The sequence below is a fragment of the Gigantopelta aegis genome, chromosome 3 (assembly GCF_016097555.1).
Source record: "Gigantopelta aegis isolate Gae_Host chromosome 3, Gae_host_genome, whole genome shotgun sequence".
NCBI lineage: Eukaryota > Metazoa > Mollusca > Gastropoda > Neomphalida > Peltospiridae > Gigantopelta > Gigantopelta aegis.
Window position 1 is genome coordinate 35852999 of NC_054701.1, and position 24963 is coordinate 35877961.

Below are 24963 nucleotides of genomic sequence, written 5' to 3' on the forward strand. Positions count from 1 at the left end.
GATCAATTGGTTAATGTAACTGGATTTGTAGGTAATAATAAATATTGACGTCATGAATCTAAAATCAAAGGATTAGTATTTTATCTATTTCACATATTATACAATGTATATACATGTAATCCTGAAGGGGCCAGGGTCTGCGTTGCCTCCACGTCCACCCCCGCCCCAGTTTAAAGACCATCTAAATACGGCAATCTAGAATATAGGCTTAAATCATAATTTTCCATGTTATTAGAAACTGTTTTAATACAATTATATATAATTATATTGTGTATAATTATGTAAAACAAATCTCTCTCTCTCTCTCTCTCTCTCTCTCTCTCTCTCCTCTCTCTCTCTCTCTCTCTCTCTCTCTCTCTCTCTCTCTCTGTGTCTCTTTCTCTCTCTCTCTCCCCCCACACACACAAGCGTGCACACAAACCACGTACATACAATATCACATTTAATAACTGATGCCTCCCATTGCGTTCGATAACAGATTCTCATCATTTCATTTCATTCATAATAGCTCCTATTTCTCGCTCCAGCCAGTGCACCACGACTGGTACATTAAAGGCCGTGGTATGTGCTATCCTGCCTATGGGATGGTGCATATAAAAGATCCCTTGCTGCCAATCGAAAAGAGTAGCCCATGAAGTGCCGATAGCGAGTTTCCTCTTTTAATATCTGTGTGGTCCTTAACCATGTCTGACGCCATATATCCGTCAATAAAATGTGTTGAGTGCGTCGTTCAATAAAACATTTCCTTCCTTCTTCATAATAGCTCAGCGTTAAATTAAAGTGCACGGTCGGTCTAGGTGCGATCCCCGTCGGTGGACTAACTGGACCACAACTCGTATATCAAAGGCCTTGATATGAGCTATTCTGTCTGTGGGAAAGTGCATATAAAAGATCCCTTGCTACTAATGGAAAAATGTAGCGGGTTTCTTCTCAAAGACTATATGTCAGAATTACACAAATGTTTGACATCCAATTGTTCATGATTAATACATCAATGTGCTATGGTGATGTCGTTAAACAAAACAAACTTTAACGTTCATAATTATTTTCGCGATTACATCCAATTATGGTTCAAGCACAATGTCCTGGGCAAACAACCCCACCTATCTGGGCTGTGTCTGTGAAGTGTCCTTACACCTACCCACTGAATGGGTGACAGCCGGTACCAGGAGGCGAACCCAGTACCTACCAGCCTGTAGATAATCATTAAGGAGCGCGTTGCTTTAAGGGCATGTCCTTAGTGTGCTGCCATTGTAGCATGCATATTTCCGAGTAACAGATCCTAATTTGATGACTAACTTTGCAATTTAAAGATAGGTTTCCTGCTTAGAATATCAAAAACTGTATAAATATGGTATTTGTCGTCTTAATTCTTGTAGCGGCCCAAACCTGATGTTACCTTTCAGTAATGAAAGGAAGATGAAGTGTTGTTGTTTTTTAACGACGCACTAAACACATTTTATTGACTGTTATATGGTGTCGAACATATGGTTAAGGACCACAAAGATAATGACAGAGGAAACCCGCTGTCGCCACTTCATAGGCTACTCTTTTCGATTAACAGCAAAGGATCTTTTATATACACCATCCCACAGACAGGATAATACATACCAAGGCCTTTGTTGCACCAGTTGCGGAGCACTGGCTGGAACGAGAAATAGCCCAATGGGCCCACTGACGGGAATCGATCCTAGATCGATCGCGTTTCAGTAATGGATAGGTTTTACTATAAGTGGTGGATACGTAAAATGTATTAAACAAAAACCCAGAACCAACATCTCAAAGTGCAACTGATACTAAATGTGTTTACTCTCAAAATATAGTATGTACAAGCTGTTTGAAGGAATAATTCGCACCATCGGGGTTGTTTTTGTTTTTCACTTCACACAAAAAGCTCGATATCGAATTAAATGGTTTACTTCTACTATAGCCATTTGTTCCAGTTCAATGTCGATAGAGCTTACTTTCTGACACATTGCTATTGTTCTGAAAAATAAAACATGCATATCCTTTAAATTATTATTAAGATGAGTGTCTTTGAAAGCTAAGGATATGATAGTAATTCTGGTTGTCAAGTATATTACGATATAAAATAAAACCTAGACAAATCAATTCAGTAAAGATTAGATTCATTCCTTTAAAAAATTAGTTTGTCAAGATTCGGTTTATTCAGTGAGAATGACCAAATACATAACAGCTAATAGCAAGTTGAGTTAATTAAATATTTAGGGGTAGTGGCTACCTCAATAAACTCGCAAGCATAGAACATTGGGTTCAAATGCCAGCAGAGGTCTAAATATAAATTTAAAAAAACAAATTCAATAAACATATTAACATAGTTAACAGTACCAAACAAAAGTCCTTTCCAAACCGTGTCCATTGATATGGCAGTACATACTGTAACCTTTGATGTATGTGAGTGGGACGAAACATCCGGAATCCATCGACTGCGATCCACCCTGCGACCGATCAATCACATGTCAGACGAACATACTACCACAGAGCTACGTACACTACAGCCTGTTTAGGTACTGGCCAAGTGGGCAGGGAGTGTAGTTATACAGAAATGCCTTAAAGGGACTGTCCTGAGTTTGCAGCCATTGTAAGATGTTTGTGATAACAGAGCCTTGTTGGCGACTACTATTTCATACAAAATACATTTTCTTGTTTAGAATACCAGTGTCTGTATATCGAATGTTTTTGCGGTCGTATACTAATGTTTATAGCACTCGGGGTTTTACTTTAATTCGTGATATATATTTTTTTGTAGTACAAAATAATTGGGAGGTAAACTCCGGCTACTACAAGCATTAGGACAACAACAAACACCTTGTAAATACAGACACTGATATTTTAAATAAGAAAATGAATTTAATTTGTATGTTATGTCATCGAAAAGGTTCTATTGGTCGGAAACATTTTACAATAGTTGTAAACTCAGGGCTGTCCCTTTAAAGGGAACAGCCTGTGCTTACTCCTATTGTAAGACGTTTCCGACTAGCAGAGTCTTTTTACTGATTAAAACCGGCCTCTGTGGTGTCGTGGTTAAGCCATCGGACTGGTAGGTACAGGGTTCGTATCCCGGTACCGGCTCCGACCCATAGCGAGTTTTAAGACCACTACACCCTCTTCCCTCTCACTAACAACTAACCCACTATACTGCGCAGACAGCCAAGATAGCTGAGGTGTGTGCCCAGGACAGCGTGTTTGAACCTTAATTGGCTATAACGACGGAAATAATTTGAAATGAAATGAAAAAAAATATTAAAATGATATATTAAATATATTTACTTGTTTAGAATATCAATATCTGTATAAACACGGTTTATGTTGTCGTCCATATGTTTATAGTAGACCAAAACGGATTTGACTTTCTAATAATTCCGTTTTATGAAAGAAAAAAAAACATTTTACGAAGTAAAATAAAAAAAATTAAAAGTGGCTACTACCAACGTTACAGACACTGGTATACTGAACAAGATAATTATTTAATATGTCATTTTAGTCGTTATAATGGATCCGTTACTCGGAAACATCTTACAATGGCTGTTAAGTTAGGACTGTTCCTTTAAAATAAGCTTTGGCCTATCGGCCATTTTAATCTCTGTATTTTTTCAAAACAAATCATAATTAAAAAAAATAATAATTGGCATTTACTTTTTGTTTTGAATCTCGTATAGTTCATTATCTGTATAGGCTCGCATACCATGCTCAATATATTTCCACCGACACCCATAAACGAAAAAATCCAAGATGGCCGCCATATGAACTGCACAGCTCTGTTAGTCACTATCTTCAACAATTTTACGACATAAATATACAAATAAAGTGTCCTTTTTCAGATCTGTAGACATAAGGAATCCACTGACTTCATCGCTTATTTTAAAAATGAATAGATATTCGTTTTAGGAATGATAGCATTATTTTTCTTTTTTAAAGTAAAAGTACATGCCAGCAAGGAAGAGATACCAATTTGTGATGTTATTCGTTTCATCTGCTGAAGGTAGTACTAAACCAAATAACTTCCAGGTGGGTCAAAGTTCGAGGTGCACCCAACTTTTGATAGAGAAGTGAACACCACAAGTCCTGTGATTGGTTATAAATGTGAGTGTGTTGGTTGTAAAAAATAATAGTTTCATCGTAAAAAAAAAAAAATGCAATTTTATTTCATCTAGTACCAATGTGTCAAGTAGCCTTGTGCTTGAAACATGTATGGGTACCTGTAAAAAAAAGTACTCGAATTTTGTGCGGAACTAGGGTAGTCATAGACGCTACCCGTTATCTCAGAAACGAGCAGCTTGACCCCCAATTTTTTCTTATTCACTTTAAGTGTGAGGGGTGGTAGTATTTATATCCGTGGCGTTTATGTCGATTGATACGCTGCAGGTAGGAGTTTTAGCCACATATGTTACTAATGTCGTCTATGGGTTTTATTTGGTAGTATACACCCTATAGCACATATTCAGTGCATAATAAAAAATATTATGATTTTGTCATTTTATTTAATTAAATTATACTGGTTGATTAATTAGCCATCACTCGACCATTCAAGTTCACAATGACCTTGACCTTGAAAATAATCTCTGTACATGGCTCTGAATTGAGTTTGAATCAAAGTTAGCACTGAGGAAAAATTGGTTTTGGCCTATAATTCATACTGTAAAGATTTCAATAATTTCTTTTTACATGGTATTTGAATTGCCATATACAACTGCTCTTAAATATGGTATTATATATAGGCAACCTGAACTAAGATTTTAATAGCAATTTATTTTTATATTAAAAATAGCATGTGCCAATAGTGGGTTAATGTCTCTAGTTTCAATTAACATACTTAATTTTTCATGTATGAAATTCTGAAAACTCAAATTTGTAAAGAACTTGATTTTTATTGTAATTTTGAGATATTTATAGGATGCTAAGGTATATTTTAGACAAATTTGTAGTTTTATGCAAAATTTAAAGTAAATGTGAAGAAAAACTTTACCAAAAACAGAATTAAATTTGTTGTCACTATTTTGCCTTCTGATCTTATTTATACATAACAATAAGGTTGTTAAACATATATTTAGATCTCCAGATAAAACATTTTCTTTAATAATCACTTAGTTAGCTCTCATGAAAAGCATTTTAAGTTTATACTAGATTCAGAACCAATTGTTTTCAGATTTGGTTATCTGCCTTGGATTAAGTTAATAATTTATTTTATTGTTAAAGCTGTATTACCTAATGTTACTAGCTAAATAAAATGCTTGATTACAGATTGTAGGAATACATCCAATATACATATTGTATTCATCTGGATTAGAACATAATGCAAGAAAATAGATGTTCGGATAATTTTGTCATTTAAAAATAGCTTTTTTCAGTAATTAATCAAAAATAAACGTGTGAAAGCTGCATGATAATTCCAGATATCACAACTATTAAAACCTCCAATTACATTAGGCTATGAATAAAATATAGTCAGGAATATTTGTGGCTGGCAATGGTTTTGGTGATTCATTATGAAAATCAGCATGGCTGATGGATTTGAAATTCCCACACCTGGTAACTTGAAGACACCCACACCCAGCATACAGGATTTCCTCCCAACACTAATGTTCAGGACATTAAGTCATTACTTCATACAGGTACCGTCATGTTGGTGTTTCCTTCCTCAGACAGTGCATTATTTAATACTGATATTTCTTTGATGTGCCTGTTAAGGTCTTCATAATCTAGGGGTCAATCAAGTGCATGTGTTTTAATGGAATTCTTTAAAGGGGTAGAGGTACTCTGACTATCTTTGTTGTCTCTACATATATACCTGAGTACACACACCCAACTGAAAGTAAATATCTTCAGGAGTTTTATTTTAAAACATTTTGTTGTTTAATATGACATATTGCATTTGTACAAAACTGTGTGCAATATATAGAGGTGTACATTATATTAGGTTGCACTGTAGAAACAACAGTTTGAGTGAGGTTGTCAGTTTATGTCAGAATACACCAGACCCTGGTTGTCACAAAGACACATAGCTGGACACTTTTTGAAAAATGTATGTTATCAGTATAGGTAGTACTAAACCAAATAACTTCCAGCTGGGTCAAAGTTCGAGGTGCACCCAACTTTTGATAGAGAAATGAACACCACAAGTCCTTTGATTGGTTATAAATGTGAATGTGTTGGCTGTAACAAATAATTGTTTTATCTGGGTAAAACAAATATGCAATTTTATTTCATCTAGTACCAATGTGTCAAGTAGCCTTGTGCTTGAAACATGTATGTGGTACCTGTAAAAAAAAGTACTCGAATTTTGTGCGGAACTAGGGTAGTCATAGACGCTACCCGTTATCTCAGAAACGAGCAGCTTGACCCCCAATTTTTTCTTATTCACTTTAAGTGTGAGGGGTCGTAGTATTTATATCCGTGGCGTTTATGTCGATTGATACGCTGCAGGTAGGAGTTTTAGTCACACATGTTACTATTGTCGTCTATGGGATTTCATTTTGTGGTATACAAGTGTTTTGCCAGGTGACTACCAAGAGTTCAAAGAACTATTTTATGTATAAATGAAGCAAGGAATATTGTTTTAATTATTAGGGTAGCGTTGCCCGTGATAATTCTCTTCACAGTTACATTTGCACTCCGATTTAACTGTAACTCGAACTTGAGTTTTGTTTTTGATGAGAAAAAGAAGAAAGAGTTACTTCCCTTGTCCCACGAAAAAGGAAAAGAAATGGAAGAAATAAATTTGACAAAACGAAAAGACTATTTCAGGCACGACGGAAGCATGTAGACATTGGGGTGCTGACTGAAATCGAGGGCGCAACGAAAAGTTTCCAGGGGGTTCGATGGTATGTTTCCCCGTACAATTTTGAAAACTTGATGTCCTGAAATGCAATGAAATGCAATTCATCTCTGCTTTAAGATTTACTATCAATATAAAATATCGGACTCGAGGACTTAATGTTCAAACTCGACCCGGACCCGAGTACCCGATACTTACAGTAGATGACAATGAGACTAAGAAATAAAGTAAAATAGCATTATGTATCTTAATTCCAGCGCTGAACATGAATGACAAATCATGCCATTATATTGCATTTCACACATTCCCATAGTCCTATAATGTAACCGGCAGCAAGCATATGGCAAAATGACGTTAAAAAATATTATTAAATAAGAGTACTCTTCTTTGAACGGGTACTCGAGTCCTGTGAACGGAGTTGAGTCTTGCTAGACTCGGCCCGTACCCGAGTACTCTAGTGCTCGCGGAGACCCTACCAGGTATGATGATTTTCCAAACCAGCATCACAGTTATAGCAGATAAAAAAAAACAAAAGAACAAAAAAAAACCCAGCTTGCCATGATAAATTTAAAATAAATACCTGTGTTTAACACAAGTTGAAGATCGCCTACAGGCTGACAACCGCCACAGTATCCGCCACATTTGAGTTTAATTATCTGACCGTTGGAAAGTCTATCTACTTCCTTGAATGAATTCTGTCCGAAAGTTTCCCACTCTTGCTGAAAATGACAAGGATGATGATGATGATGATGATGATGATGATGATGGCAATTAACTTTTGTGCTTACTCTACTCTGTAACTCTACGGGCTAGTTTTAACTAAGGCCAAACAAAATAAATGTCTGGTCTCTCGTCAGCGCGCGCGTCGGATTTGACCCGCGACCGTCAAAATTTTTTGTTTTTAATTTCCCGCGGTATAACGTCGATTTTTGCCGGGCTTTTCTTGCTATGACATAAAACTGCATTTTGAGCCAAAATGCCATCGCGCATGAACTAGGACGTGCATTCTGATTTCATTTTAAATATGCCCCATATTTCGGTATTAAATATACACACATTTTCTGTGCAATCCATGCTTTAAAAAAAAATAAAAAAAATAAAAAAATAAAAAAAATAAAAATAAAGCCGCATCGCCGCATTTATTTTGGAACTTTTGTTTAATATTAATTGACCTTCCATTTTTGTCCCTGCCCATTTTAAAGACATTCACTCGCGGATTTACAGGGCCCTATTTCTCGAAATATGGATATATTTATATCTATAAATGAAAACCACATTCATTTCGAATAACAAACCTCGCTATTGTATCATCCAAAACATTTTAAATGAACCACAATGAAAGGAATCCCATGGCAACCCCTGAGCAAATTTCATTTTTAAATCTTGGAACTCTTTTTTACTGGGAGTCTTAAAAGTCATAGCGAAACGGGTAGTGTGGAGGCTATATATACAGTGGCCGTGTAATGTACCCTTGAACTTTACACTCACGACCGCCGTGTATAGAGACTTGGCAAATAAGGACCGGCTATATAGTCAAATCAACATTTAACTTTGTACAAAGTACGATCTACCAAGATTAACAGGTATATTTTTTATAAGCAGTGGCTTTAATAGCATAGAAACATAATTATTTTCTAATGCACCCAACAGGCCCGTTGGAACCAACTTGTGAGCCTTCTTTTTATCACATTAATGTTTGCCATTGTAACCAAAATCTGATAGAGTTTGTACCCGATCCGTCAGTACCCCCCCCCCCCCCCCCCCCCCCCCCCCCCCCTCCACACACACACACACACTTCCAAAGTCGTCCCTACGGGCCTTCCCAAAACCACAGCCATAGTAATATTTTGAATTATTATAAACGTTTGGCTATTAAAAGAATGTCATTATGCGATAAAAGTTAAAAGTTAAAGTTTGTTTTGTTTTGTTTAACAACACCACTAGAACACTTCAAGTTATTAAACATCGGCTACTGGATGTCAAACATTTGGTCGTTTTGACACATAGTTTTAAAGAGGAAACCCGCTACATTTTTCAATTAGTAGCAAGAATGCTTTTATAAAATATATGCACCATTCCGACGTCACTTACAGTACGTTAAAAGTTAAAGTTTGTTTTGTTTAACGACACCACTGGAGCACATCGATTAATTAATCATCGGCTATTCGATGTCAAACATTTGGTAATTCTGACTCGTAGTCATCAGAGGGAACCCGCTACATTTTTTTCAAATGCAACAAGGGATCTGTTATATGCACTTTCCCACAGACAGGGAAATACATACCACGGCCTTTGTCCAGTTGTGGTGCACTGATTGGAAAGAGAAAAAACCCAATCAGCTGAATGGAACCACCGAGGTGGTTCGATCTACATTAATTTACGTCATGTAATACGTGTAAGGTTATATGGCGTAATGGCAGTAAAGGGTGTTTTTAAAAATTAAAAACCAGTTAAAGGTGAAAGTGGGTAATAAATAGAATAACCAATCATTTTCATTTCAACTTATTTATATCCAATTAAGGTTCAAGCATACTGTCCTGGCCACACACCTTAACTATCTGGGCCGTGCTCGCATCGGTAATGCTTAGCTAACCCATTCATTTAGCTTGAAGAAGGATCCTCCACCTCAGTGTGAGCACTGTCAGTGTACTCTGACGGTACGCCACATTTTGTTGGAGTGTCCTCATCTCAAAGAAACTCGAAAAGATATATTTAGACAAACAAATGTGATGGAATCATTTCGATTCCATCCAGAATTAGTTTTACAATTTTTACGCGATACTGACTTTTACTCTAAATTTTAATTTTATATATCTGTGATTTTTGTATTTTTACACAGTTCTTTACACTGTGTTTTAATTTAACTGTTGAAATTTTATATTGATGTTGGTCATCACATTGTTTTTGCATTTACCATAGTTTGACACCCAATAGCCGATGTATTTTTCGTGCTGGGGTGTCGTTAAACATTCATTCATAGCTATCTGGGTTGTCTGACCAGGACAGTGTATTAGTTGTTAGTGGTTAGTGGTTAGTAAGAAAGAAAATGGCTTAGTGGTCTTACACCTACCTACCTATTGAGTCGTTACACCTCGCTCTGGGTGGGAGCTGGTACCGGGCTGCGAACCCATTACCTATCAGCCGTATGTCCGATAGCTTAACCACGATACCACCGAGGCCGGTTTTAACTAATTAACTCGCTACGAGCAGTTACGAATTATCTGTACATCGTCACACACACACACACACACACACACACACACACACACACACACACACACACACACACATACATATGCACACATACATGTGTGTGTGTGTGCGTCTGTCATATATATATATATATATATATATATATATATATATATAATCGAACTACTGCTATAACGAACTGACTATCATGGTCCCTTACGGTTCGTTACAAGAGTATATTACTGTGTGTGTGTATATATATCACATGCACGTGTTATGTATTAAAATACACAAAATACAATACCTGTGGATCAATTTTAACGGCGACACCAGTAAAACGCATGATGAAAGTTCCTGCCGGTCCACATCTTGCCTTCTGTCCATTGAGGTGTGCCGTTTAGCAGTCAGACGCGTGGCCATACTTGATGGTGCTGCCCATCGTTTTAGCAAACGTGGTGTCCTGCACTATGATGAGTTTCTAACCAAAACCAAAAACAAGCAGACAGTCCAACACTCTACCGACAGTAAGAAGATTTACTATTGGCTACATCATTTGATTAATCATTCTGCGCAGATTTTACATTCAGTTAACCCTTAGTGATAATACATTCGGCGTGAAGCATGGCCTTACATTCCCTAAGCTAATTTATGTAATCATTATGCCCGCACCTGCGCAAGCACGCATACATACACTGTCGATTTTCTGTCGGTGTTCTGTCCTTCCTCTCTCTCTCTCTCTCTCTCTCTCTCTCTCTCTCTCTCTCTCTCTCTCTCTCTCTCTCTCTCTCTCTCTCTCTCTCTCTCTCTCTCTCTCTCTCTCTCCCTCGTTCTCTCTGTCTGTTGCGTTAGATGATTGTGATGAGACACGATGGTATCAGTGAATTATTTGCGAGTGTGTGCTCGGTCTTCTGACCACGCCACTGGTATATCCGCTTACATTTGTCATCAAACCCCAGGATCGGGTGTCAAACCAGCAACGGTCTCGCTGGTGTCGTGGTTCAGCCGTGGAGAGAACAAGGCTGGTAGGTACACCCACAGCGAGTTTTAACGACTCAATAGGTAGCTTTAAGGCCACTACGCCCTCTTCTCTCTAACAATTAATAACTAACCCACTATCAAGGGGCCCGTTCCACGGAGCGATCTTAGCCCTAAGATCATCGTATGTGCATAACTACATTATGCCCTTAAGGTGATCTTAGTGCTATGATCGCTTCGTGGAACGGGGTCCTGGACGTTTTACGAAGCGATATTAGTCCTAAGATCTTCTTAAATACTCAAGGTATTTATACACTTAAGGTGATTTTAGCGCTAAGATCACTTCGTGAAACGGGACCCAGATAGCTGAGGTGTATGCCCAGGACAGCGTGCTTGAATCTTAATTGGATATAAGCACGAAAATAAGATGAAATGTAATCAAACCAGCCATTGTTTGTTGATAGTTTCTTGTTTAACATTCCTCACGTGACAGACAATTAAGTTAGAACTTGGATTCGATCTCGGATTTCTTTAAAGTCGCAGACCCTAGTTTCAACCGCTTAAAATGCACACTACATTTGGTTAAGTTACAAACCTGTAACATATTTGGATAAAGTTACAACAGAGTGAAACAAGAGTCTGTGATGTTAAAACAGGCAAATATCCTAAAAAAAATATAAGACTTTAGCGTATTAAAGCGACTAAAAACGTATTTTTCAGGTATCAATTGATGTGTCAAAACACATAAAATAAATCTTTGTTGACTACATCGGTTATTTACTTACCGATCTGGAAATGTGCGTGCTCAAACTCTACCACATAAGTATAATAATCGAGAAACAAAAACCCAACTCGAAGTCAGTTTTTGAAAAGTTCGCCATTTTCCGCTAATCCAACAAAATCCGAAAACATTACCTCGTGTCACGTGCACAAAGAAAGCAACTCGAAAATGGATTCTGATGTAAGACTTTTATTGCCACTTTTGATCACCAAATTGTTATATTTAGACTTGTATATGATGCAACAAATAATAATATGCCACTGTAATACAAAACCACATTGTCGTAACATACAATTCCCAGTCAGCTAAACAGAGTGAGGCCCTCAAAGGGTTCTGTAATATTACATCTAAGGTTGTTATATTTGGCGATCAAACGTATAGCTTTGATCCCAGTCAGCTAAACAGATGAGGTCAAGGTCCTCAAAGGGTTCTGTAATTTCCAGAAACGCATTATAACTTCACATTACTGTCAAAACACTGGCGTAGGAAATCCGGGATGGGGGGGGGGGGGGCGCCTGTGTGAAAGTCATTTTGGACATGTTGGCCCCCCACTTTGTGGCCCTGAGCAGCGATGGGTCAGTTTTTTTAGATATGCCCACACCATGCCCCCCACTTTGAACAATTATTCCGACAAGCCTGTCATTTGTGTATGAAGGTGCCAAAAAGTGTGTGTGAGGGGCGGTAGCTTCGGTTACGCATGCGCACCGGCTTGACACGAATGTAGCGGTCCTGGCGAAGATTCATTTATGAATGTTGCTTACTTGCTTACAGCAAAAGTTTATTTTCTAGTCGCCCGATATATTTTTTTACTGAGACGTGGCATGTCCTGGATTGTCAACTGTCGGCCAGATACAGAGGCCAAACTTTGCACTTTTTATTTGTACTTTGAACTTATGTAATTTGCAGAAAGTCCATGACTTTATATATACTTTCCATAATATAATAACAATTAAAACAACCGAAAAAATACGTTTTCAGTTACTTTAAAAAATACTCGTGACAAATCTATCTCTCTCTCTCTCTCTCTCTCTCTCTCTCTCTCTCTCTCTCTCTCTCTCTCTCTCTCTCTCTCTCTCTCTCTCTCTCTCTCTCTCTCTCTCTCTCTATATATATATATATATATATATATATATATTCAACAATTTGTTTTGTACAGATACAGATATCTCAGATTAGAAATGACTCAGATATTTCATTAGTCAAGCTTTTTTTTGGTACAGTTATCTCAGGCTAGATACCTCAGGATTTATTCGAATTCTGCTGTATAGCGTGATCCCAGCATCGGGTCGGCCCACGTTGTCTACTTCACCATTACACGTACGGTCTTCAGAATCTGGATTCTGTCCGCCATTTGTCACCACGAACTCCAGGAACTCAACAGGTGTCGAGGCCATGTTGTGGCAGTACACTTTCAGTGGCTCGCCACCAAGACGTTTGGGGTATATCTCGTAAAATTTATCCGATAAACTGGCGTCGGCTGCGTTCTTGATATCAAGGCACGACTTAGGAAGTTCTGAAAGCTGACGGGCACACTAAAAGTTTGTTTTAAAGTAAAGTTTGTTTTATTTAACGACGCCGCTAGAGCACATTGATTTTTTATCTTATCATCGGCTATTGGACGTCAAACATATGGTCATTCTGACACTGTTTTTAGAGGAAACCCGCTGTCGCCACATAGGCTACTCTTTTTACGACAGGCAGCAAGGGATCTTTTATTTGCGCTTCCCACAGGCAGGATAGCACAAACCATGGCCTTTGTTGAACCAGTTATGGATCACTGGTCGGTGCAAGTGGTTTACACCTACCCATTGAGCCTTGCGGAGCACTCACTCAGGATTTGGAGTCGGTATCTCGATTAAAAATCCCATGCCTCGACTGGGATCCGAACCCAGTACCTACCAGCCTGTAGACCGATGGCCTGCCACGACGCCATCGAGGCTGGTACGGGCACACTAAGAAGAAATGTTTGTTTAGCGACACAACGATACATTTTAAACTACAAGTTAATGGGTTTTTTGTTTAACGACACCACTAGAACACATTGATTTATTAATTAATCATCGGCTATTGGATGTCAAAAATTAGGTATTTTTGACGTATGGATTGAGAGAGGAAACCCGCTACATTTTTTTTCTAGTTTCCATTAGCAGCAAACTGATGGTACAATATCTAGCTGCTTTGGATTTGTTTTTCCTTTTCTTCAGGGATCTGGGATCTGGGATCATGATAGCCCCTCTTCAAGCATGACGAACTTCATTGTTTTCCCAGCTGTGGTTGAATATTTGTAGCAGTTTATTCTAGGTGAAATTTCCCATCTTTTTTCATCATTTCATTGGTTATCCTGCCTGGGCCTTGTGATTATCTTTTCTGGAGTCTTGTCAGGGCTGTTTCTATTTTATCAGGTGTGATTTTTCTCTGACATTGCATCAGCCAGTGTTTCCTTAAATGTTTTACGTGCTTTTAGTGGGGGGACAGTACATATCGTGCTCATTGGTGTACTAGTCGATGGACTGTGGTTGAGAAAGGCAGGGGCGTAGGCTAGGGGGGTTCGGAGGGTTCGGACGAAGCAAATGGTCCGCTTTCAGAACTAAAACATACAGGTTTATACATATGGAGTTTCTGGTGGTGCAAAAACAAAATAGAAAAAGGCCCACTTGGTTCATATTCGACCCCCCCCCCCCCCCTCCCAGGTCCAGATCACGCTACGCCCCTTAAAGGGGAAAACACCAATTTCACTCAAGTCAATCGATCCAGCTACTAATCGAATATTTCTCACACAATAATTAGGTAATGCAGACATTAAGTTATTGAAACTAAAGTTAACGTTTTTATTGTTTAACGACACCGCTACAGCATAGATAATTCTGACAAATAGTCTTAGAGAGGAAACACGCCACATTTTTCCACTAATAGCAAGAGATCTTTTATATGCACCATCCCACAGACAGGACAGCAAATACAACAGCCTTTGATATACCAGTCGTGGTGCACCGGCTGGAACGATAAATAGTCCAATGTACCCACAGATGGGGATCGATCCTAGACCGACCGCGCATCAGGCAAGCGTTTTACCACTGCAATTCAGTAGCTTACCTACACAGACATCATTTTCCATGGTAAATCCGGCTTCACACGTACACGTATATGAGCCGTCCGTATTAGAGCACACTGATTTAACAACACATTGATAGCTTCCAGTTTGACATTCATCTATATCTGAAAATAAGATGTTCATATTTAATATCGTCAATTTACAAGGTATGCCAATACAACTGCTTCTTCTACTGTTACTACTACTGCTACTGCTGCTGCTGGTGATGAAGTTGTTGTTGCTGCTACTGCTACTGCTACTGCTACTATTACTACTACTGCTTTTGCTACAGCTGCTGCAGCTACTACTGCTACTGCTGCTACTACTACTACTACTACTGCTGCTGCTGCTGCTGCTACTGCTACTGCTACTGTTACTCTTACTGCATTACTTATAACTATTACAGCTGCTACAACTAAAACAGCTGTTACAACTAGAACAGCTAGTACAACTAATACAGCTACTACAACTAGTACAGATAAATGGACCACCAGTATAACAACTTGCCTTCGCAAACATTTGCCTCCATGGTATACCCATCGCCACAGATACAGGTAAATGATCCATCAGTATAACAGCTTACCTTTACAGACAATTTCCTCCATGGTATACCCATCGCCACAGATACTGGTAAATGAATCATCAGTATAACAGCTTATCTTTACAGACAATTCCCTCCATGGTATACCCATCGTCACAGATACAGGTAAATGAATCATCAGTATAACAGCTTACCTTTACAGACAATTCCCTCCATGGTATACCCATCGTCACAGATACAGGTAAACGAACCATCAGTATAACAGCTTACCTTTACAGACAATTCCCTCCATGGTATACCCATCGTCACAGATACAGGTAAATGAATCATCAGTATAACAGCTTACCTTTACAGACAATTCCCTCCATGGTATACCCATCGCCATAGATACAGGTAAATGATCCATCAGTATAACAGCTTACCTTTACAGACAATTCCCTCCATGGTATACCCATCGCCATAGATACAGGTAAATGAACCATCAGTATAACAGCTTACCTTTACACACAATTCCCTCCATGGTATACCCATCGCCATAGATACAGGTAAATGAATCATCAGTATAACAGCTTACCTTTACAGACAATTCTCTCCATGGTATACCCATCGCCATAGATACAGGTAAATTAATCATCAGTATAACAGCTTACCTTTACAGACAATTCCCTCCATGGTAAACCCATCGCCATAGATACAGGTAAATGAACCATCAGTATAACAGCTTACTTTTACAGACAATTCCCTCCATGGTATACCCATCGCCATAGATACAGGTAAATGAACCATCAGTATAACAGCTTACCTTTACAGACATCTTCCCCCATGGTATATCCATCGTCACAGATACAGGTAAATGAACCATCAGTATAACAGCTTACCTTTACAGACAATTCCCTCCATGGTATACCCATCGCCACAGATACATGTAAATGCACCATCAGTATAACAGCTTACCTTTACAGACAATTCCCTCCATGGTATACCCATCGCCACAGATACAGGTAAATGAACTATCAGTATAACAGCTTACCTTTACAGACAATTCCCTCCATGGTATACCCATCGTCACAGATACATGTAAATGAACCATCAGAATTTGAGCACAGGGCGTGAGGAGGACAGTTATGACTTCCATCTTCACATTCATCATCATCTGAAAATAGATGCTTATATTTAATATTCTCATTAAACCAGATAGTTTGATCACAACCACATGCAAGCATAGTAATATATATATATATATATATATATATATATATATATATATATATATATATATATCACGGGGATTCTATAATTCCCGTAACTGAATAAAACACGATTATCAAAATATCTCTCCTAACTGTATATATATTAGATCTCTCTGTAACAGGCTGTTAAACCCCAGTATGGCTCGTCTCTAGGTATGATCAGAGATACGATCTTATATAAAGTATAAGTAATATAGCACGTTTAGTTCACTAGAAACACAACAAAACACAATACACTTTGGAATCTGTATGAACCTACGCTGACAAATGTACAGCCGTAGTAGTTAATTAATAACAACAATAATAACAACCCAGAACTGATCACTTAATTAGTTAATCTCTAGGTGTCTAGTTACACAATATGCGAATCACTTCACCGTGACACAACACCCACACGTGTGATAATTGAGAAACGCTTCTAGGAGAAGTTAATTAATAAAGGAATTACAACACCATTCCTAACTGGTTAATTTTTAATTAACCCTTACTACTCGTTCAGTAACGTGTGATAATTTAGAAACGCTTCCAGGGGAACTTAATTAATAAAGGAATTACAGCTCTATTCCTAACGGGTTAATTTTTAATTAACCCTAACTACTCATTCAGTAACCTTGTAACACAGAGTTAATACTGGTACCTATCACAATAAAGACAATAACCTACAATTTACCTAGGTCTTCTAGGATGACTGGCTAAGCTTTATATTACCAAATACTCGTATAAAATATAGAACAGTAAGACTACGATTTACTTCGTCAGATGACCGAAGACACTGTCTAAAGAATATTGGTATAATACAGTATTAAATATTAAAAGTCACATCAATCACATCAAGGTTATACGACAGAGCAGAAATAATATATTTACCAGTCCGGACGGACACGTTCCCCCGGGATACCTTCCTTTTTGGTTCTCCTCATAACTCTAAAAAACTAGCTATTTATTATAAAATCAGAAATTCGCCTGGGGGTACAAGGCGGTACCTCCCCCTATCATCTGATATTTCCACCGCGACCAAGCGGTATTATTTCTCTCTGATCGTCGGACTTACTGACGCCATCGTCGCCAAATCACGGTTGTAAAAACCGAACTCGCAGAGGTATTACGTAACTACTCGCCACATGGCCTCCGCACCTGGCTGGATGTGTATTGGGCGTACCGATCGAGGACCGTCGCGCGGAGGTATTACGTAACAAGTGCACACGACCCTCTAAAACAATTAATATCGCCACAGGCGAAAAGAAATTAAGAGCATGTACCGTCACAATATATATATATATATATATATATATATATATATATATATATATATATATATATATATACACACACACACACACACACACACACACACACACACACACACACACACAGAACTTCACAAACGTTTTCACTTCTTATTTGTTGCACAAGTTTATTTTGCGCAAGAATATATTCTTTCACGAAATAAACGAGTACAATAAATAAGAAGCGAAAAAAACATTTGTATTTACTACATACCTTCTTTTATATCTTACAAAAACGGTTTTTAATTTAACATCATAACAACACTTTATTAAATCTATGATCAAAACTTCTTTCATGGATTTGCTTAACGTTGCTTAACTACTACTACTACTACTACTACTACTACTACTACTACTACTACTACCCCTACCACTACCACTACCACTACCACTACCACTACCACTACCACCTACCACCACCATTACTACTACAATCCGGAATTATTGACTGGTATCCACAATTCCGGAATTGATAACATATACCCGGAATTTTCATGAATTATGTAGCCAGAACAAAAGGTCAAGCATTGTTAACTACGTGCACATTCTGGCAACACTGAACGTGAACATTCTCGCAACACTGAACGTGCACATTGTCGCAACACTGAACGTGAACATTCTGGCGTGTACAGTTTTATTTCAACGTCTGTTCGCCACAAATGTCTTCTGGATATTCTGGTGCCTGTTTTAGCACGGGCGTTGGAAGATGCTAAAATGTTGAGGGGAAGGGTGCACACACACACACATATATATATATATATATATATATATATATATATAGATAGAGAGAGAGAGAGAGAGAGAGAGAGAGAGAGAGAGAGAGAGAGAGAGAGAGAGAGAGAGAGAGAGAGAGAGAGAGAGAGAGAGAGAGAGAGAGATACATGTACATGTATAAATATATATATAAAAAGCTTCGTTGCTACATTATACAATTGTTGCACTGGCTGGAGCTTTCAAAGCCCCCCCCCCCCCCCCCCCCCAGTTCCCCCGATCCTCCTCTGCCCATAGTAATGGGCCTTTCCATTACGCACGGGTTCTGTTTAAGAACCACTTCCATGCATACCCTGCGATTTGTCGGTTGGTTTAAAGTTCGGAAAAACTGCTGCTTTGATACATCCAAACACTCAACAATGGTTCACCACATTTTACATTTGAAAATTATCTCCAAAAGAATATTCCATCCACACAATTCAATTCAATACAATAAAATTTTGCGTTTTAAAAATATACGTGTTCCACCTTCCCAGTAAAATGTTTGAAAAGCTGCGAATCACGATTTCATGTTATGCCGGTTAGCAAGTCACGGGGGGGGGGGGGGGGGTCACGTTTCTTGGCTCTTCGAGTCGACAGGCGTTTTTGGCAAGCGATGGGGAAAACCTGACTTTGTATTGCGGATATATTAAAAGCGGGTAAATCTTTTTAATTTTATTTTATTGATACTTTATATATATTGTAAAAGGTATACGTAGATACCAAACAATAGTGAATTACGTTTTTGATCAATATTGACCTTTAACTGGTCAACGTGGACATGTTGAGAAAAGTACACGCTAACATCCGACTTATGATGGGTGCCATCAGATTAACAACTAATGGTTTATACGACGAACATTGTAAGGGCGCTCAGACTAGCAACTGATAACAGAAAGTTGCAAAAAGTTGGCCACCTTTGTGCTAGCAGTTGGCAGTCTCAGCCTAGCATTAGTCTAATACTTTCTTTTTAATTATTTTTGCACGAACACAAAAACTTTAGATTTGATTATGTATTGGATAGCTTTCGTTCTCCTGAATAAAAAATAAACAAAAAGCGGTATGTTTTCTATTATTATTTGTCTTGATTCTGTCCTTGGTTTAGACATTTTCTGTTGCCCACTGGTTAAAATAACTAATGTTTGAACAATTGGCTCGATGGCGTTGTGGTTAAAGGGACACACCCTAGTTACGTTTATTTGTTAACCATTACGGCGTTGTTTTTCGCTATTAAACCCCATTTTTCACAAATAAAATTGCACTTTACTTACATTTTATTATTTAGAATATACATTTCCATTCACCTGAAGTGCTTTTTGGTAATCCTGATGTTTGTAAAACCACGAAATGCATTTTTTGCATTTTTTCACAAAACGTGTTGTCGAGAAAAAACCGTTAAGCAAGCGAGGTCCAGTCTATTTTTAATGTCACAGACGTTGGTATATCACGTGACCGTTATCATTTTGGTTCGGTTTGTTTTCTCGTGCACGGTTCGCGCAATTAACATCCGATTTGTTGTTGTTCATTTGTGAGATTTTTCTTCACAGTTCGTGAACATTTTCAGTAACAATAAAGTTCAGACAAGTAAGTGTCTCAATACAAAACGTTACAAACCCTTAAAACCAATAATTTTGCTAAGTCTTACGATATCTGGAGAGGGGATACAACCAGGACAGAACAGTTGGAACATGTCCAGGAGAGGTGAAACGAACGCACCCCAAGTTTGTGAAATTTGTCGTGACGTAGGCATTGTTGTGCTTCTACCGGTGACATCAGAATACTAACTTTCAAAATTATTTCAAGCAATTGGGACATGGGGATTCCCATGGTATTTATCGATATAAAACCTGCTTTTTCACTCCATTTGATAAAAACGTGATCTAAGTGTGTTACAGGTTTGTAGATTAACTAAATTATAATTTATTTTCGCTGGATGGAACTAGGGTGTGCGGCTTTAAGCCATCGGACTACAGACTGGTAGTTACGTGGTTTGCAGCCTGGTACATCTTCCAACTAGGAGGGGAAAAAATGTTTTATTTAACGACGCACTCAACACATTTTATTTACGGTTATATTGCGTCAGACACAGATTCTAAGAGGAAACCCGCTGTCGCCACTACATGGGCTACTCTTCCGATTAGCAGCAAGGGATCTTTTATTTGCGCTTCCCACAGGCAGGATAGCACAAACCATGGCCTTTGCTGAACCAGTTATGGATCACTGGTCGGTGCAAGTGGTTTACACCTACCCATTGAGCCTTGCGGAGCACTCACTCATGGTTTGGAGTCGGTATCTTGATTAAAAATCCCATGTCTCGACTGAGATCCGAACCCAGTACCTACCAGCCTGTAGACCGATGGCTACCACGACGCTACCGAGGCCGGTTCCAACTAGGGATGGGACGGTTCCGGGGTTTTTTGTTGTTGTTTTTTCAGTTCGGTTTTTGGTCCACGGTTCGATTTATTCGCGGTTCGGTTTATTCACGACACGTTTTACAACAATCTAATTAAAATTATCTCCACTATTACATGTGGATGTAACAGCAGCCCGTTGGAGCTCATGTCCAGTTGACCTTTTATTCGACCAATCAAAACCTTACTTGCAAAATCATGCCAGTGATTTAAAAAGAATTTGAAAACATTCGGGATTATGCCGAGGGTATACGAAATGATTCGGGTGAATTACGAAGTATGCCGGAAACTAATTGCAATATAAAATTTTATATAAAATTAGTTTCAAGACGAAAAACAAAATCCTGATGCTATAGCTATAAAATCTGTTTATACTAGTATACAATCCAGAGTTTATTACAGCACTTTCCCCCCTGTTTTTTCAATGCTGAAATAGAACAACAACTTCGCCTATTGCATAAATAGTCTCGCCCGATATTTTTAGAATTTGTATGCTCTCGAATAACGCTATAAAAGGCGAAGTGTAATTGGTCGATATTTAAATTGTTATTTATAGATGAAATGTCATCTGGACATCGAAGTCCACGCAATGCTGTTAGATCTACTGGTAGACCCAGTAGAGCTAATTTTAATCACATTGGTGTACAAGTAGTACAAGTACGCCAACTACCATATATTAATTTTTATAAACTATTTTAAGAGCAAACATGTTATTTTTAATGGTCATTTGTAAAATAATCCTAAATATAAATTATATCTTGACTAGGAAAAAAAAATAGCATTTTTACCATGCCATGTTAGCGTGTTAGGTCAGGGATACTTGGGCAATATGTCCCCCAGGATTTGAGTTCAGAGAGTTGTCTTTAGATGCATTCTGGCGTACATAATAATTATATGCGTGTTACCGTATCATGTACACATTATAGAAGTCTAAAAGAAAGATATATGTCATACGGAAGCGTATTAGTGCCATCAAACACAATAAAATAATTCTATTTGCCTACATAATTTATAATCTTGGAAAATTAATTTTTCCAACATTAAAGTTGATTTTTCCAAGATTTAAATGTTGGAAAATAGAATTGTTTTACTGTGTGTGATGGCACTAATACGCTTCCGTAATGTCAAGACATATTTCTATAATGTTTATTATTACTTTGATGATGTCAAATCTTTGATGAGAAATATATATAGAGAGAGAGGATATATAGAGGATTTTTTTAATATGGAAAATATCAACCGAGTCTATGTTAATCGAGTAGCGAATTCTATTTATCCTATAACACTTCTAAGATAAAATTTTAATTATTTATTTTAGTAAATCACAGTGACGTCATCACGATTAGCACAGATTAGTTTGACGTCACACATTTTAAACAAATCTTTGAAAACGTTACGCTCAGGTACACGGGTCTTGTTGGCTTGTAAGCAAATGACCCATCCACAGCAACACATTACCTAGAGACCTTGCAAATTTGCATACCATTATTAACCGGGTTAATAAAGTAAATTATTACATGGGTTTATGACATGGATATCATGGGTATCAAGATAAATATATATATATATATATATATATCCCAGCTTACCCGTGCAGACATTTCCCTTCGCCATGCTATATCCATTTCGACAGTTGCAATCAAATGATCCAATAGTATTAGAACACACAGCGTTAGGATCACAGTCATGACTTCCAGCTGTACATTCGTCTATATCTGAAAATATATTTTTCATGTTTACAGGGGCGTAGGCTGGGGGGGGGTCGGGGGGTTCCCGCTGAAGCAAATGGTCCGCTTTCAGAACTAAAACATACAGGTTTATACATATAGAGTTTCTGGTGGTGCAAAAACAAAATAGAAAAGGCCCACTTGGTTCATATTCGAATCCCCACAGATCCAGCTCACGCTACGTCCCTGGTTAATGATACATTATCATAATTGCATGTATAATAAATCGCTATTTGTTTACATTTGTTTGTGATAAAAACCAAAATCACTACTACTAATTAATCTATCCAACACAAAAACCTTTTGCACAGTTAACTCGGGAATGTCATAACTAATGTGTTGTCACAAGTGTAAACAACCGATGGCTGGTAAGTACTGGGTTCGCAGCCGGGTACGGCTCTCACCCAGAGCGAGTTTTAACAACTCGATGATTAGGTGTAAGACCACTACACCAACTCTGTCTCTCTCTGTCTCTGTCTCTGTCTCTCTCTGTCTCTGTCTCTCTCTGTCTCTCTCTCTCTCTCTCTCTCTCTCTCTCTCTCTCTCTCTCTCTCTCTCTCTCTCTCTCTCTCTCTCTCTCTCTCTCTCTCTCTCTAACCACTAACAGTCTAACCACTAACCCACTGTCCTGAGGTGTGTGTCCAGGACAGCGTGCTTGAACTTTAATTGGATATAAGCACGAAAATAAGTTGAAATAAATGAATGAATGAATGAATGAATGAATGTGTAAACAATAGTTTCTCATCAATTTTGAGTGAAAACAGAAAATGAACAGAAAAAGTTATCTTATTCTTCGCCTTCAAAGATAAAAGTTAAAGTGTGTTTTGTTTAACGACACCACTAGATAACATTGAGTTATTAATCATCGGTTATTGGATGTCAAACATAATTTTAGTAATTTTGAAACCCGCTACATTTTTCTATTAGTAGCAAGGAAGCTTTTATATGAACCATCCCATAGACAGGATAGCACATACCATGACCTTTGATATACCAGTCGTGCTGCACTGGCTTGAACGAGAAAAAGCCTACATCTAAAATATATAGAGGCTATTTCATGGGTGTTGGGGGTTTTGTTCAAATTAGATTTTTTTTTATATACGTGGTCGGTCTAGAATCGACCCCTGTCGGTGGGCCCATTGAGCTATTTGGCGTTCCAACCAGTGCACCACGACTGATATATCAAAGGCCGTGGTATGTGCTATTATGTCTGTGGGATGGTGCATATAAAAGAAATATTGCTACTAATGTAAAAATAACCACATGGTTGATATCTAATAGCCGTTAATTAATAAATCAATGTGATCTAGTGGACAGAATTTTGAAATTAGTAATTAGTAAAACTATTGTTGCTGTAGACCGACCTCGGTGGTGTCGTGGTTCTGCCACGGAATATGAGGCTGGTAGGTACTGGGTTTGCAGCCCGGTGTAGCATTTAATTTGCACTCCCAAAGAATATACACTCCCCAGTCATTATTATACGTATAATTTGCATTCCCTCAGTTATTATTACATATAATACGCACTCCCCTTGAATTATTTGCACTCCCCTGGTTATTATTACAAATATAATATGCACTCTTCACTACTATGTTTAAATACTGAATACATTAATTGTTTCTTAAATGAACTTTGGATTGATAATAATTTAAGTGCTATTCAATGAATATAATACACATTCATTATTAGTCCCTATCGGTTCAACCGGAGGGGATTATAGGTTTCATATCTGTATTTCTGTCTTTCCGTCTGTCCATCCGTCCGTCCGTCTGTCCCACATAAAGTTTTCTGGATGGGTTTTTTCTTCACAATTCCTCGAGATATTGAGCTGAAATTTTGTATATAATTTTGTCATATACCATTACATATCGTTTGACTTTCATGACGATTTACACATTTTGACTGAATTTTGATCCTTGAACTTACTATATTTGTTTTCAATATAAATGTATTCTGCATTGCATAATTATGATTATATATATGTTCTACACTGCACATTCATTGCTATACATATAAAACGGAATGTGTTGTCTAGATTGTGTGCATAATAATGAACGGGGAGCGCAGATTATATGCATAGTAAACAATGAATGTTGAGGGTAGGTTACATTTACATGTATATAGTAATAAAGGGAGAGTGCATATTGTCTGTGTAGCAATGAA

The 24963-nt window shown here is 37.9% G+C and overlaps 1 protein-coding gene across 1 annotated transcript in view; it reads right to left on the reverse strand.

The window, feature by feature from the left end:
• Window positions 1-1792: 1792 nt before the first annotated feature.
• The window catches only part of LOC121367947 (latent-transforming growth factor beta-binding protein 4-like), a 60074-nt gene continuing 36903 nt past the window's right edge, over window positions 1793-24963 (reverse strand). Inside the window, exons 11-17 of the mRNA XM_041492417.1 lie at window positions 22663-22788; window positions 16407-16529; window positions 14838-14960; window positions 12983-13257; window positions 10293-10466; window positions 7377-7515; window positions 1793-1986 (exon numbers count right to left, since the gene is read on the reverse strand). Of these exons, the coding sequence (XP_041348351.1) occupies window positions 10386-10466; window positions 12983-13257; window positions 14838-14960; window positions 16407-16529; window positions 22663-22788 (728 nt within the window). The 3' untranslated portion in view covers window positions 1793-1986; window positions 7377-7515; window positions 10293-10385. The remainder of the gene's footprint in view (window positions 1987-7376; window positions 7516-10292; window positions 10467-12982; window positions 13258-14837; window positions 14961-16406; window positions 16530-22662; window positions 22789-24963) is intronic.